Source organism: Nasonia vitripennis, chromosome 3 (genome assembly GCF_009193385.2).
Source record: "Nasonia vitripennis strain AsymCx chromosome 3, Nvit_psr_1.1, whole genome shotgun sequence".
Taxonomy (NCBI): Eukaryota; Metazoa; Arthropoda; class Insecta; order Hymenoptera; family Pteromalidae; genus Nasonia; species Nasonia vitripennis.
The window spans coordinates 3,216,187-3,232,389 of NC_045759.1; the positions used below are offsets into that span (position 1 = coordinate 3,216,187).

A 16,203-nucleotide genomic window follows, 5' to 3' on the forward strand; every position below is an offset into this window, starting at 1 on the left:
TAGATTTTTAGAAACTGTACAAAATGCGACGACGATATATTATATTGAATATTGTAGTAAATAAGTTTACAAGTACGATCAATTATACTAGCTTACTTATGATTATTGATTTAATTAATAAAATACTTTTAAATTTAACAACAATATTGTGTATCACCTTCACCTTATTTTACATCTTAAACCTTCAGATTTACGGGGATATCACGAGTACACCTGTCCTTCTCCTCTGATCTCGCATATTCCAGATGCTTGACAATTCAGCTTCTAACTTGCCCGGACTTGCTCATAGAAAAAATATGAATCGGCAAAAAATCGCGTTCCAAAACCAGAGATGTTCGGCGCATCTAATCAGCGGAATCCGTTAACCCAGTTTTTCAACAATAAAATTTCACTCCCTGCAAGCCATCGAACTAATTGTTCGAGTATAGCCTCTCGGGTCGCATCTCTCTCTCTCTCTCTCAACATCGGACTCGCGAGTTTTGCAAAAGTTGCTCTCCCCGGACGTACCCTGCGCTCTTTAATCATCCCCGGAAAGTTAATTAAATCTCGCGGACACACGTGTACGCCAGAGAGAATCTATACACGAATTCCGGAATTTCCACGTCGCAGAGTGACAACTCGATATGGCGCAGGAAGTCGCGCGCGCAAGTTCGGGCCTTCTATAGCGCGCAATGCGAAATTGTTCAAAAATGCGTTCAAAACGAAAAACCGTAAATTCTCATTTTGAACGCATTTTTGAACAATTTCACTCTGTTTCAAATAGCTCGCATTTTTTATAGGAACGGTCATTTTACGGAGCTGCCGCGCCGGTTTACTATCGATGAGGGTGAGAATCTACCTGGGGAATCTAGTATTTACAGTTATGTTTGGATCAATGTATTGAACGCCGCAATTAACAGTTTGAGTGCCCACGGAGATAATTAGAAATACCCAGAAATCGTAATAAATATTTTTCCTGTATACGCTTGTACATTTTCCTAGGACTCCACCCGCAATAGCCCGCAGGTATATCGTTCACGTATACGAGTTATTGTGGATATAGCGTAGAAGAAAACGCAATCCATGAAACAATTCAATAGAAATATCTAGTACGCAGTCAAAATATTTTATTTAATATTTTATTTAATTATAATGATAATATAAAAATACTAATATTTATATTAATTCAATCTATTTAGAATAATTTATGCAATAAATAACGCTTATTAGTATAATAAATATTATTATTTTGATCTATATTCATGAATAATTATTTTTGTTTACAACTATTAAATTAAATGTTATTAAATTATTTAATTAAAACTTTTAATATGTAATTTCATATTCAAATTTCGCGCCAGCCACGCCAGACTGCCGCGTCAAAAGAGGGCGCTAGACCCGCCGCCGTGGCGCGCGGCGCTACTTCGAAGGAGACAGCTGATCCCCGTCAAAGTGGGGGCAACCCGCAGATCTCTTCTACGCACCTCCGCGAAGCCGAAGGACGATAAGGGATAAAACAGCAGTTCGAGTCCGTTGGTCGCGAGAGTTACGTCGCGTTTTAAGCTTACTGCATTTTGGAGCAAGTGTATTTTGAGTAATAAAACGCGCAGACGTTCCAGAGTCAGGAGGTTATGTGAAGCTAGTGTAGTTTAACCTAAAAAAAACAGATCTGTCTGGTAAGCATTTTCGCCTGTAATATTTTTGCGCTAGTTTAGCATCGCGTTTTAGCATATAAATACGGTGAATATGTGAACGCTATACGGTAAACAGTGAACACTATACGATAAGCAGTATTGAATGAATAATTCTGTTTTGCGACTGCGCTGTGCGTGTACAAGAACTGGCGTATAGCTGTCGTACGATATACGTATAGACATGTGCCGTGAGGATTTTGCAATGCATTTAGGAAAATCATTATTGTAGAGTTTGATTATAAATATTTAAGACACTGTTGTATGTGTCATAGCATAATATTTGTAGAAACGTCACACGCGAGCCACTACTTCGACGACAGCTGATTTTCGTCGAAGTGGGGGCGACGCCAACGATCTACCTGCAAGAAGTCGAGTGTCGGTACGGAAGAAAATTATTCGTCGGCATCGTTCTTTTATCCATATGCAATTATTATCATTTTTTGAATTTCATATTATTTTTTATATAAAACATTGGAATTAAATATATGCGTAAACAAATCAAAATTAAAATTATTATCAAAATTATATATGTTTTATAAAAATGTAGTCAAGTACGTTCGAACTAACAAAGTTCTGTAATTTTCAATGTTCAAGGGTTTCGGCAACGCTGCTACCTCATCATGGCAACGCCAACGAACGGAAACGGAAATCTCATAGACGAGTTCGAAGAATCTTTTCAACAATGCTTGAATTTGTTCATAAAAGAAGACGGACTTGAGAAAAACGGAGTCAGTTCACTCGTAGATAAGGACGAAACAAAATTAGAAGTCGATCAAACGACTCTAAGATTCATAGACCTAGCTCGCCAAGTCGAAGCTTTTTTCTTGCAAAAAAGATTCCTCCTATCAGCTCTCAAGCCCGAGCTCGTTATCAAAGAAGAGGTGCAGGACCTCCGAAACGAGCTCGTGCGCAAAGAAGATCTGATGAAGAAGCATTATGAGAAAATACAAATTTGGCAAAAGTTACTCGCCGAAATGCACGGCGGAGTACAGCGAAACGGGCTCGCCAATTCTAATCAAGCGGTTCAACCGCAAGTAACCACAAACGGGAGTAATAATCCCGTTCAACAGCAGCTGTTGCAGCAGCAGCGTATGCAGCAACAGCACCAGCATCAGACGTTCCTCCTGCAACAGCGTCAACAGCTTCAACAGCAGGCTCAACAGGGTCCCAGCGGTGCAGGGAACTCTCCAAATATCCAAGGGGCTGGAGTTCCCGTTGGGCCTCAAAACGTGATGATGAATCAACCGAATACCGCTAGACCGGCAGGTTTTCCGGTCGGAGTGAACAATAGTCCACTTCAAGGACCGTTGGCTTTTCTCGAAAAAACGACGAGCAACATAGGAATGCCTGAGAGGCGAAGTTGACGCGGAAGAGGGAGGGGGCGCGGTAGGGGCCGTGGAAGAGGTCGAGGAAGAGGTGCAGGAGGAAATTTGTCCCCTCCGCTACCTATGCTCGATCCGTCGGATCCCTCATCTTACACTGCAGCAGCGTCTCTTCCCTCTCAACAACAATAAACGCTATAGCTCTTATTAATTAATTTTTTTATACACCTAACTTGTAACAAATTACCTTTCGTAACTCTGTAAATCTTGTAAGCAATACAGAATAACTATACAATCGTATGTTTAAAAAAAATCTTGCCTTTTGAAACTTCTATAAATATTTATCCAAACTAACATGTGCTTTCATTGTTTATACCTAAGCCTATTGTTTAACTTTTTCTCGTTATTTTTTTTTTTTTTATTATGAAAATCAATTAATAATAACGAAAAAATCTTTCCCCCCATAAAATTCCTCCTCTAAACTGCCCATCAAAAAGTATAATTAGCCCTCCCCCGCACTCAATTCCTGAAAACACAAGCGCCTCGACTCCCGCAGCTTTTGCGACGTCGCTAGCTGCTGCCGTCAGCCCCTCCAGTACATACAGAGGGTCGATGGCGGCTGGAATCGATGCTTGTGCAACCGCACGAAGGAGGGAGATTTAATTGCATGGGGTTATTATTCGCGGCGACGACGTGTGTATGTGCGGAGAGGTTAATGGCTGAACAACGATTATGACGATCGCTGTGAGAGAATTCGGTGCTGACGGTGGAAAAACGCGGCTTCGATCGAATTTTCGCATTTAGTAAGACACTAAGGTATAGTGTAGTATTAGAATTTTTTAAATCCGACGCGATCGATGAAAAAATAAGTAGAGTTCAAGCTCAGTCCCTGCAAACTTAAATTCAATCCGCTTGAAGTAATTGAACAACGTATTGGGCACGTATAAACCCTCCGGACGGCAAAGATCGCATCGAGAGTCGTAAAGCGTGGTGGGATTGAATCGCCCCTTTAGAAATTCAGAATAGGTATATCGAGATTCGCGCAAATATTCAAAAGACTTATCGCGTTGAAAAGACGTTCTCAGCCTTTGTACGCGCTCGCCCATTCGATCGTGCAGCGCGGAAATGAGAAAAGCTCGTAGAGAACAAAAAAGCTGCGCTCGCGGAATTGATGAGTTCGCCCTCGGAGAGTGTATTAGCGAGATTGAATAAGAAAGAAGCTTGCGGAAAAGAATTTCCGAGTTCTTATGAACGATTCGCGTCGGAGCCTATCGAGCCTAATAAAAAAAGCTCGTCGAACATCTGTCTGCACACAGTCAACTTACACCGGCTTAAAACTGCGGCGTTTGCGGTCGCATTGTCGAGAGTTTCATCGCAGCGACGCTCGTGTACTGCATAAATGCAAAAGAGAGGAAAGCTCGACTTTTGTTTGTCTCGCTCGCGTGCACGCGTACACACTCTCAGCTTTAATTACGGTTACGCGTCGTGTACTGTTTGACGAATATTATCCGCGGATAATATCGAACCTTGTCGCTTTACAACTCGTTTAATTACATACAGCGCTGCGCAGTGTAACGTATACGTATACGTGTATAAAAAGCCCGAAAGCTTATTAAAAAAGTGCGCGCTCGCATGCGGTCTTTGTAATCACGAAGCTGCACGACGCTGGAATTCTCGGAAACAACGCAATTAACTCGTTCTCCGCGGCGAGGCAGCGGAAAGTGGAGCGTGCCGTGCATTATACTCTCCGAGCTCTATGACATAACGTCGATTTTCACGCATCGAGCCACCGCGGATGAAAAAGCTCTATAACGCTGTGCTGCTACTCGCCGTTTAGCTAAACTTGTCAAATCGATGCGGTGCGGTTCGCGTGACGATCGCTTTTACCCCTTTTTTCTCTCATTAAATCTTGTGGTACATACGGGTACGGCTCGAGGAGAGCATAATATAGTCGAGGAAGCTTGCGATATTGCGTTGAATATAAGAAAGATCTCGAGACGAGCCTAATCATCGAACCCTTCGGGCATCGACGAGCCAAAAATAGAAGAAAAAAAACCATGACCCTCTTAACGTATAACTGATCAGATAAGCACACATCGACCTCGCGTATAAAAGCTCCACGGCGTATATTGACGGACGCGTGCGAACTAACTCGGACAAGCCACAGCGCAAGTAGGTTTCGCGCCGAGTTCGCGTGTGTGTGTGGGGAGTAATGCCTGTATTTTCGCGCGGAGTACTTTTCGTGCCTAGAGCTTTTTTTCGCTGCAGGTGTATCTCGCCGCGGAAATTGCGAGCTTTACGAGCTTAATCGTCCCGCTGCGGGGATGAATTTGGAGTTCCGAAAAAATCCGTATTTTATCACCTGGAAGCGAGTATACACGCTGCATAATTAAGTACCCACTAATCTCGTCTACTGCAGCTGGCTCGGCCGTAAAAAGACCAATAACTCGCGGGCGAACAAAAACCATGAAACCTGGACTTGTACGCGCTATCTATATTCCGGCGGTAATCCCCTTCGGCGTCGCGCAGTCTCGCGTTAGCTCGTAAACGACGCGTATAAGACTCGCGATGCGACAGACTGCGTGACGCCAGGCGTTGATTCAAACGGGGCCTCGATAACGAGAGACGTCTGGGAAAGAACGAGCTCGATTATTCTTTTTGCCGGGACAGATGTGCGCGGACGAGAGGATATTGCGCGAGGATGGATGATTCGCGTTAGGAGCTATTGCCGACCGAGAGATACGGGGCTGAGTACTGGGGATAAAGGAGATTGAGCGCCGGGGCTTTTGCGCCGTGGTATCGATTTTCGCGCGGCTGGTATGCTTGATAAGGAATTGACTGGGAGAGGACAGGATAATCTGTCGTAATTGAGACTTTTTTGAGGGACGTAATCCAGAGCCAAGAATCTTCATGCACTAGAGCTCGAGACGATAAACTCGCGACAATTGGCCAAATTTCTCATCCCGCTGCAAACAGAAACTCCGAAAATGACGCTCGCCGACATTTGGCCGGCCTATATACCGATCAGGGTATTACCGAAGACGCCTCGGCTAACGTTTATTGTTCGGCTGGCGTTTACGCGCCGCCGGAAGTAATTAGCCGGAGTTGTAGGAGCTGGCAAATCAAGTCGTTTGCAATAAACAAAGTTGAAAGCAATTAACCTCTATATATAGGAAGTGTTAACGGCCGCTCGAAATCCGAAGGTTCAATGGAGCGGAACGAAAGAAATAGAGATACTTTGACCCTTTGCTCGGTGCTCCACGGCCATTTGAACGATGAAACAAGTTTGAAATTTATCCCGGGCGAATCGAAGCGTGCGACAGTTTCGTAAAATGACGTTAAAACGCTTTTATTGTCTCGTTCCGCTGAGTTATGGCGAGGCAAGTACAAAAAGCCTCTCTCCGCAGCCGAACTTTCCCAGTGCAGTCCATAAAGCGTAATGGTTTTTGGGGAGTATACAGGTAACAAAGCTCGGTAAATATTCAAGCTCTCATAATTCACATTCGCAATAAAAGAGAAATCAGTCGCCGACGATGATCTCACCCGTGAACGGAGTAGCAGTCGAGGCTCTCCCTGCTGATATCGTCGGCCATGGCGACTTTGAACTGATGTCCGAAACTGGCGAGATCCTCGCGGAAAGCTTCGCTTCCAGGAGTGATGGCTCCGGAGGCCGGTGGTATCGGCGTCCCGTCGTTGCCCGCCTCCATGTCGGTTCCCTCCTCGCCCTGGCCGCCGTCCTCCTCGGCGCCGACGAGAGCCACCTCGTCTTCGTTGTAGATCTTGAAGTAGGCGATGGTGAGGTAGATCACCGAGATTATGAAAGACGGTATTGGGATGGCCATCGCGTAGACGAGGTTCATGTACACCTGTTCTCGGTTTCAAATTACACTTATACTCAATGCGACTTTCTCCATATGCACAATGTATAAAAAAGCGCACACGCTTGTTTTTTCGGCCGAGTACGAAAAAATGAGAGCGAAAAGCAGCCGCGGGATAAAAATCGTGACCGCAGTTCGGAATCAGCCCCGCGCGCTCATTTTTCCCGGCCGTGAAAAGCCGATAAACGCATTTCGAGTCTCCTCAACTGCGATATTCTTTTGAATTTCCGCGTCCCGAGTCCTTGCGTAATGCGGATGAGATTAAAAAAAAAAACAGCGAAGGCAGTCGTTATTTCGCTGCGCAAGCGTCGGCGATTTTAATGAGGCGCGAGCATCTTGTTTACACGCCGCGTTGCAAAGAAAAGTCGTGCAAACCTGCCACATGTCGAGGTCGCTGATGACGATACCAGGATTGACTTTCGAGTAGTAGCAGCTGAAGTTCTGTCCCAAAGTCGCGTACTGTCTGATGAAAATAGTGCAGTTGAGCATCGGCGGGTAGCCGCAACCCTTGACGTTCGGGAAGAGCTTCGCCCCCGTGAAGTACCACTCGGAGTCGTTTCCCATGAGACCTGGGAATTCAAGCCAGAGAGAGAGAGAGAAGAATCGCAGCTGTCCCAATTTCTCAAGCCTTCCGCGAACATAGTTGAAATGAACGTGTATGAGTAATTTTGCGAAAAGTCGTGGACACTTTCATTTTTACACACGTACTAGACCTTCTTCTACGCTGCGTCCACAATAACTCGTATGCGGGCTATTGTGGGCGGAGACCTCCCACGTGGAAAAGATTTATCCAGTCTGTATACAGGCTATATACAATCGGCTGTATACAAAAGTGATTGTATATAAACTATATACTGTCTATATATAGTCTATATACAGTATATATAATATACACACGGTTTATCATATTTAAGTGGATTCTCTTGAAAACTGAAAAAGCTAAGACAACTTACCTCGATAGATTTAAGTTCAGTAGAGAAAAATTTGTAAGTCGCATAGTTTTTTTTCCGAAAAATATTATAAATATTGAAAAAGGCAAAGATTTTATCGCTACAATCGCAAAATGGGCCTTTTTTCCTTGAATTTTGGGGCCCCTGAAAACTATTATGGGCCTTCCCAATATTTTTCTCTTATTCCACATAACTCAAACTATACTCTAACCAAATTTTATCCAATTCCGTTCACTCAATCGTGAGATATTAGGTTTTAATACAAAAATTTTTTTTTTCACACTGTGCGGCGCAGGTACGAAACTCGGTCTGGCACGTGTGCCTTCAAAATTCCAAGAGCTCGATTTTTCGAGCCTTATAAGTGTCCTCGACTATTTTCGTAGAATATGACTTACACGTGCAGAGCGCAGAGTGAATATACCTGTGGGAAAGGGTTTGGGCAGTCCGTCGTCATCGTCATCGTTGAGCTCGTCGTCGTCGAGGTCCTCGATGTAGTCGTACTCCCTGAGCGATCGCTCAAGTCGCGGCTTTTTACCTACGGCCTCGTCCTTCCCGACACCCCCTACCTCGTCCAACTCTTCCGAAACGTTCACTGGCAGCTTGTAATTCACGCGTATTTGCGTGCACTCGAACAACTCCTTCGTGCAACCCTCTCTACACGACGTCCAGGAGCAGTTGCTCGTACCTATACGACAGCGAGTCAGTACACCAACGAAGCTTCGATTCTCACAGCGTCGCTCTTTTACCATTGTTTACTTTTTTTTTTAAATAGATCGTAAAAAACTGTCACGCGTAATCGTAAACGCAAAGAAAGCGGGAGGCGAAGGAGAGAAAAATCCATCGAATCCCCATAAAAGCTCGGGAATACAATCGTAAAAGAGCGACCCCCCAAGGAGATAATAGACAGTAGCACATCGAGGATCAAAGGCCTTCACCGCAGTTATACGAGGAGAGAGTAGAAAAAAGCGGACAAAGGCCACGTCGACTGCTCTCTCCTCTCGAGCAAACATTCCGGAAGCGAGAAAACGTGGCTGTATGAAGTGGGTGAGAGAGACAGACACATACACATACACACAAGAGAGAGAGAGAGAGAGAGAGAGAGAGAGAGAGACTGAAGAGGATGCGATTTTGCGGAGAGTTGGAGGACGCGCGAAATTGCGGCGTTTTGTGCACTCGTGAGATGTTCGTCTTCGACGACGACGTCAACGAAGCAGCACTCGAGAGAGAGAGAGCGTGTTAGGCTGGAACCAAAATTGTCTTTCTTTCTCGACACACTCGAGCTTCATTTTGCTCCAGTCGGATTATCGTTATAGGAGGAAACTCGGATGATTATTTTAATGATGGCGAGAGGATTCTGCGGCCTCGTTCCGCGTTAACTCGACGATCGTAGTTCTAGTAGAGAGAGAGAGAGAGAACTTTGCTTGGCTTATTGACTGTGTTTTGTTGCGTATTAAGGCTGTTGATTTGAATTCTTTGTAAAAAGAAACGAGATGTGCATCGATTATTCAGATTCGCAAGACGATGACGCAGTACGAAGCTGAACCTTTTTTTACCTCACTTTCTATATAACGCTGCGCATGACGCGCGGGATCTTATTTTACCCGCTGACCCGATATCACGAGGCATATTGGAGTCGAATAATTTACGAGCTCGTCGGAAGAAGCCACAGCTGTCTATATTCTGATACGCTTCTCCGATGCATTTTTCTACACACATCCGAAAAGACAAACGGCAGCGACGTCCTGTCTCCCCGAGATTTCCGATTAACGAAGCTGTCGCGCGAGCTCTGCACAGCTATGCTCGGGATTAAGGGCCACTTACGGCTTGGCTTAGCATTAATGCACACTCGCGTATCGCCGTCATTATTTCCGGGCGCACGAGCTCGCTGTCCCGTGAATCATTTTAATAATCTCCCGAGGGAGCTGCCGCGCGGGCATATCGGGTTCGTGAGGATGAAGCGGGACGGGGGGAGGGATGCGCTTGCCGCCACGTGAGAGGCGAAAGAATGGAATATAAGGAGAGGGCGAGTGTAGGTTGGACGAAAAATTTATATGGAGGTATACGAGAGGGAGACGGGAGCTTGATTTTATTTATGCATGTGTTATGTGTAGCTTTGTTTTACGACGCTTGGGTTTAGCTGTTTGGGGTGGAGGGGTATAGGTTGTAGGAAATTTTATAACAAATGTAAATTGCGTCGTGAATCTTTTACAGAGGTTGAGAAAAATAACGTAAATAAAGTATTGTTGTGTAAATACTGTATTTGTGCAAATCCAGAAAATAACCGGACACTTTTGGGGGTCTGAGTGAACGAAATTGAAATTTGAGGGCACACCTCCCAGACCAACTTTTTTGGGTTCCTTAGGCCACCCAGAACCCGAAAAACCTTGGGTTCCCGTGATTACGAAATACTTATTTTTTGCCAGGCACTTTAAACTCTTTTATGGGAATTTAACTTGGGAAAAGTAAACAAAAATTAGCCATGGTTCAACTTAACCCACTCAGTGTCTGAGGGCGCAATTGAAAAATGTGTATTACTAGAATCGAAGTATTGAAAGAGAGCTATAATTTGAGAGCTGGTGAGTTAAGAATAATTGCCTAGGGAAAAAGTTGTCTAGGCTTAAAAATAGCAAAAAATCATAAAAACTTGAATTTTTTACGAAAATCAGCGAATTTTTTTATTTTTGAAAGCCTTATAACTTTTGATTTCAGCGATCAATTTTAACCATCCGGGGCTCAAATTAAAGCTCTTTTCTTCTAATTTCGCCTTCAAAAATCAGATTAAACATTTTACCGGTTTCATCCGCTATATATATATATATATATATATATATATATATATATATATATATATGACAACGAAAAAGATTAAAAAACAGCTATAATTTTTGGGCATATATATAACTGATCAAACAACTAAAAGGTTGATCTAAATTTTTAAAACAAAAGTAGAAGTATAAACTTTAATTTGAGCCCCGGATGGTTGAAATTGACCGCTCAGATCAAAAGTTATAAGGATTTTAAAAATGGGAAAAAGTTTTCACGATTTTTTACTATTTTCAAGCCTAGACAACTTTTTACCTAGGCAATTATTTTTAACTTATCAGCCCTCAAATTCAAGCTCTCTTCTAATACTTCGATCCTAGTAATACACATTTTTGGATTGCGCCTTCAGACACTGAGTGGGTAAAGTTGAACCGCATGGCTAATTTTCGTTTATTTTTCCCCTGTTAAATTCCCATAGGAGAATTTAAAGTGCCCGGCAAAAAAATAAGTATTTCTTAATCGCGGGAACCCAAGGTTTTCCGGGTTCTGGGTGGACTAAAGAACCCAAAAAAGTTGGTCTTGGAGGTGTGCCCTCAAATTTCAATTTCGTTCACTCAGACCCCCAAAAGTGTCCGGTTTTTTCTGAATTTGCACATTTGCGAGAATATCAGCTTGAGTTTTACTTTATATTTTTTATTCATCTTACAAATTGTTTCCAGCTAGTAATTTTTTAAAAATAAATACGAAACACAGAGCAAGACTCTACACCGTTTCAGAAATCCGCGCGAGATCAATCCAATTACAGCTAATGCACTTAATTAAAAGGAGCAACTCCGCCACGTGCGCCGCACAATCGCAAGACGTGTACGACTGTATTAAGGTGAGAAAAAAGAAGCAAAATCGCTCCTGACATGGCGTGGAACTACACGACGTGACAGCCTCCCTGGAAATCAATAAAAATAAGAGGGAACCGAATCAGCGAAAGCTCTCTCTTTCCACTTCCGCGTGCGCTATACACACGCCCTCTCCGGTGCGCCGATAATGGGTCGCCGATAATAAACTTGATTTTCTGCAGACAACTGCGACGCTTTTTACTATCGATTTTTCGCACTTAAAAGGAGTAGCGTATAACAAAGGGGCGTGTGTGTCGCACCTGTATACAATCAGCCGGTAAATTGTAGCGGCCAACTCGCGGGCGACTCTTGACCTACTGACATAAGGCGCTGAAATTTTACGATTTTTCGCCGCGCACGGAAGAAGCCCGTTAAATCTGATTTTTATTCGCGTAACCCGCGCGCTTCTGTGATTTATTCTTATGTGCAGTTTTTAACGTTTAAATTATAACCAGGATATCATACCGTCGCTCCGTACGAAGACTAGCACAGTTCAAATTTTCAAACGAAAACTAGCACGATTCGCCGCCAAGAGTAGCACAACTCACGTATTTCCCGCGAAGAATATCACGATTCGCGACTTTTATTACTTAAAATGTGAGTATTTCACGTTTTTATTGGATTATTGTTTCAAAACTTTCTAAAAAATGTGAACATTTGAAAATGTTTGTTAGGGACATTTTTGCAAAAATCGGGAATTTTTATAGAAAATCGTTGTCGAAAGTTTGAGTTGTGCTAGTTTTCGCGGCAAATGCACGAGTCGTGCTAGTCTTTGCGGGAAATATTGAGTTGTGCTAGTCTAGCGTGCGTAAAATGAGTTGTGCTACTTATGACGGGAAATTTGAACAGTGCTATTCTTCGTAGGGAGCGACGATATCCTCTATACACGGATTAATTCGAAGTCTAATCTTCGAGAAGCGCTTACGCGTCTTCGTGTCCCGGCAAAAAACGAGGAATAATTGAAAGCGTTCCAAGCGCGCGATACTTGATTATTTACGGCGGTAAATCATCCCGGGACACGCCAGGAGAATGTGAAATACTCGTCACGTGTGTCTTTTTCAAGTCCCTCTTGCTCGTGAATTTCGCCTCGTCCCTTTTCGTTCCTATTCCGCCGAGAGCTGCACGTTTGCGAGAATTGATTTTGCGCGGCAATTTCAAGTGTACTGCAACTTTCTTTTTCACCTCCGAGGGCGACGTGTATGATTGACGCAAGTGCCATAAATATTTGATTACTCGTGTGTACAAAGCCGTGCGAGCTTCTTTCACCCGGCTATTCCTCTGATGCGCAGGACTCTGTGATTCGACGTTTCGGTGAAAGAGGACGATGTCTATCCTTTTGATTCCGCTGATCAAAAGAACGTGTGTATACAGACCGCGCGACCTTATACTTGACCCAGATACCAGCTTATGCCAAATATGCCGCTAGATTGTCATGTATATTCTCGATGCATATTGCGTGTTCGATTTGAGAAATTCCGAGGATATTCGCCACTGCATTGTCTTGAGATTCTCACTTGTATATTCTATCCTTGACGAGTACACAACGAACCAATATTTTTTATCTTCGTTAAAATTTTTACAACCGAATGCGCTATTCGTTTCCTTTTCCGCTGTAGCGTTTATTCAGTCAGGCAATCAAATCCGTAGGTTATCACCGACGAGGTGACTATACGTAACGTCCGCAACTACGCCAAAATAACTCGACACACAAAGACTGATCCACAGATCAACTTGGCACTTCTCATTCACCTACTTTCAAAATAAATTTCCCGCGCGCACTTCTCGATTACGACCCCCGCTGTACAAAGCGACGACTCCTGAGGGCGAAATAAGCGGCATTTCGCACACTAGTCGAGGCGCTTTAGTCTCGAGGGTCGAAACTTGCTTAGAGAGAATCGCCGGCGATTGTTACACGCTCTGAGGTCATAATCGACGAGTTGAGCGTCTTTTCGACGGCAATTGATTAATCGAGTGCGTCGTTCGCCGAGAGAGACTCTCGTAAAGCCGCAGTGTCGTCGGCGTTATACTGCGCAGTTTCGAGATGCGCTCGACGGTATATTTTAATTCAGCGCGCGAGAAGTGGGGATACGCGACGCGTCCCATTATCTAAATGGAGTTCGAAACAGTGGTAATATAGACTGCTCTGTGTATCGAATGTCTGTTGGTACATTGTAGGAGTACATTATGTGTACTTGTTTACGCGGCTTAGCGCAGCTCTAGGCGAAGCGCTCCAATATATATATATATATATATATATATATATATATATATATATATTCGATAGTCAATAATCAATAAGCCAACGTAGATTAAGCTTTACGCTCGTCAGTTTTCACGCGCGAGTTTGCGCCGTTATATAAGTTTCGCAATATTTATCATTACGTGTTTGTTAAATAAAAAGTACGCGAAAAATATCTCTTTCCTGCAGCAGTGCAGTTTCGGATAGATTATACGCGTCTGAGTGAACCGTCGAAATTCCCAGTCGATCGAACGCGATGAATGCGAAAACATTTTCAGATTGTGCAGCTCTCTCGGCTCTTCTCTGCGCAATATAGTCGACGACGGAATCGGGGTCAGTAATTGGAGGGCTAAGATTACATCGAGAGGATCGGAAGCTTAGCGCTCTGATATAGGACACTTGATGTAGCGCGTTATTGAGCGAGATATGGCTATATAAAAGAAGAATGACTGCGGGAGTCGAGAATAGACGCAGATAAGAATTGTATGATGCGAGCGTAGAGGTGAGGAATATACTGAGAGAACGATAACATTTCCGTAAATATGTACACACATTAGGAGCAATGATTGCTAATATATTCGTATACACCTTACAAACATTCTATATGAAACAATAGTACATTGTGCAACTAGGAGGGGGGGGGGAGATTGGCAGAAATCTATAGTATACATACAAACTGTTTTTGTTTCGTATATAATATTTGTAAGATGTACACGAATATATTAGCAATCATTGCTCCTAACGTGTGTATACATGTTTACGGCAATGATATCTTTCTCTCAGTGTGCGAGTGCTTAATAAATATTTCTCGAAAAGCCGGAGACTCTAAGTTTCAGGAGACGGCTAATTTCGGCTCAGAACTTCGCCAAGAGCTTTTCAGCTAATAATGAAACTCACTCCACGTAAAAAACGCGTCAAAAAAGGCGGTAGTGCGCTATCTCCCATAGAGCTCGAGCCAAGTATGACACGCCGAGTATAGAGAGAAAGTGGATGGAAAGGCTGTGGGGCTTGGGCTTGAAAGGAGACGAGCAAAAAACAAAAGGAGGTCTTGGCGCGGCGAAGTATCGCCGGAGACGATCGACCTTGGGAAGCGAGAATTTTCTCAAAGATCACATGCACACACGACATCGACGGTATAAGAGGGGATGAGAGAACGAGTATACGATATGGCACTATCGCGTGTGGGCAAAATCTTCGATTATTCGATTTGACTTTACGTCTTTTGTAATCGTTATCATTACTGTATTATTTTCTAATTCAATTTTTAAGGATTCGAGAAAAATGTTAGAAAGTAGTGAGCTTGCACTCCTCATCGATTAAATATCACTCATTTTTCAGAGCTAGCATGCTAAATTTACCTTGGCGCGTAATCGCGCGCGAGCCATTTATAACGCAATCGAATTTAGTTTCGAACTAATGTTGTAACTTATATACGTTATTAGATCGAGCCGCCCGGTAATATGCGACCTTCTCTCTGGTTATCAAGCTTATATCATTCCCGTCTCTTCGTGCAAACTCGATGTAGAACATTCATTATGGAAGTTGTATTATACCTCGAATTTTACGTATACATTAGGGCCAATTAATGTCGCTCGAGTGACTTGGAAATTTTGCTTTGGATATCGCAACGCGGCCGAGGGTAATTTGAATTTTGAAAAGTGGCTTACAAAGATGTTGCGGGTGTAAACAAATTTCGGAAACTTCGTTACATTGCTGTGATTCTAATTTGAATTTCCGCAAGCTCAGTTTCTATATATATTCATCGTCATTGATGCATCGATGAAGCATATACGCCGCGTGTATGTTTACTTCATTGATTCTGAATTAAATTATGGAAGGCAAATATAACAAGTTCGATGCGACGATAACAAACGTTAAAATAATAATTTGCCCGCCGCAACTGGCGGAAAACGAGTTAATCGCATTAATTAAAAGTTCTATAAAATTACGTGGAAAAGTTTAAAGCGGTCATTTGCATATCTGTACGCTCATCTGCCTTTTGGTAAAGCAATTTTTCACGGCGATTATTCTCGCAACTTTTGATTCATAGTTATGCTCCGAATAATTTAGATGACATTTTAATATCAATATTATATTAAAGGATTTTGCCCATAAGCGTGCAGGGAATCACACAAACGTGAATTAATAGAAACAACTATAGATAATGAACATACGTGGTGAATTTTTGATTGCAACTGATTATTTTAACTTTCCTTGTTTTTTTTTATATACATCGTATATATAGTTTGTAGTTATTATGATAAAATAATCAGTGGCAACAAAGGCATTTTACATGAATGAAAAACGTGGTTAGTATAAAACAAACAACAGTCAAGAAGTCGTTGAAAAGAGGTAGAAGAACAACATCAACACATCGAATGATAACACCAAAAGAACAACACTTGCTTGGAAAAATGGCTGGCAATGTATTACAAATTGATGGATGAACTAAAAAAATTTTATTTGAAAAAGATTGAAAAAAAAA

At 42.8% G+C, this 16,203-nt stretch overlaps 2 protein-coding genes across 3 annotated transcripts in view; one reads left to right on the top strand and one right to left on the bottom strand.

The window, feature by feature from the left end:
• LOC100123241 (cilia- and flagella-associated protein 298-A) overlaps positions 1–16,203 on the bottom strand; it is a 72,989-nt gene that overhangs the window by 6,725 nt on the left and 50,061 nt on the right. The window contains exons 3-5 of one of the 2 annotated variants that reach the window (XM_003425721.5): positions 8,245–8,508; positions 7,249–7,442; positions 6,539–6,861 (exon numbers count right to left, since the gene is read on the bottom strand). The exons of the other annotated variant lie outside the window; for it this stretch is intronic. Coding sequence (XP_003425769.1) covers positions 6,539–6,861; positions 7,249–7,442; positions 8,245–8,508 — 781 coding nt within the window. The remainder of the gene's footprint in view (positions 1–6,538; positions 6,862–7,248; positions 7,443–8,244; positions 8,509–16,203) is intronic. 2 annotated transcript variants of the gene reach the window in all.
• Positions 1,398–3,308, top strand: LOC100679347 (mediator of RNA polymerase II transcription subunit 28). Its single transcript, XM_003425722.5, has 2 exons — positions 1,398–1,655; positions 2,268–3,308. The coding sequence occupies exon 2, from the start codon at positions 2,294–2,296 to the stop codon at positions 3,035–3,037; it is 744 nt and encodes a 247-aa protein (XP_003425770.1). The 5' UTR covers positions 1,398–1,655; positions 2,268–2,293; the 3' UTR covers positions 3,038–3,308.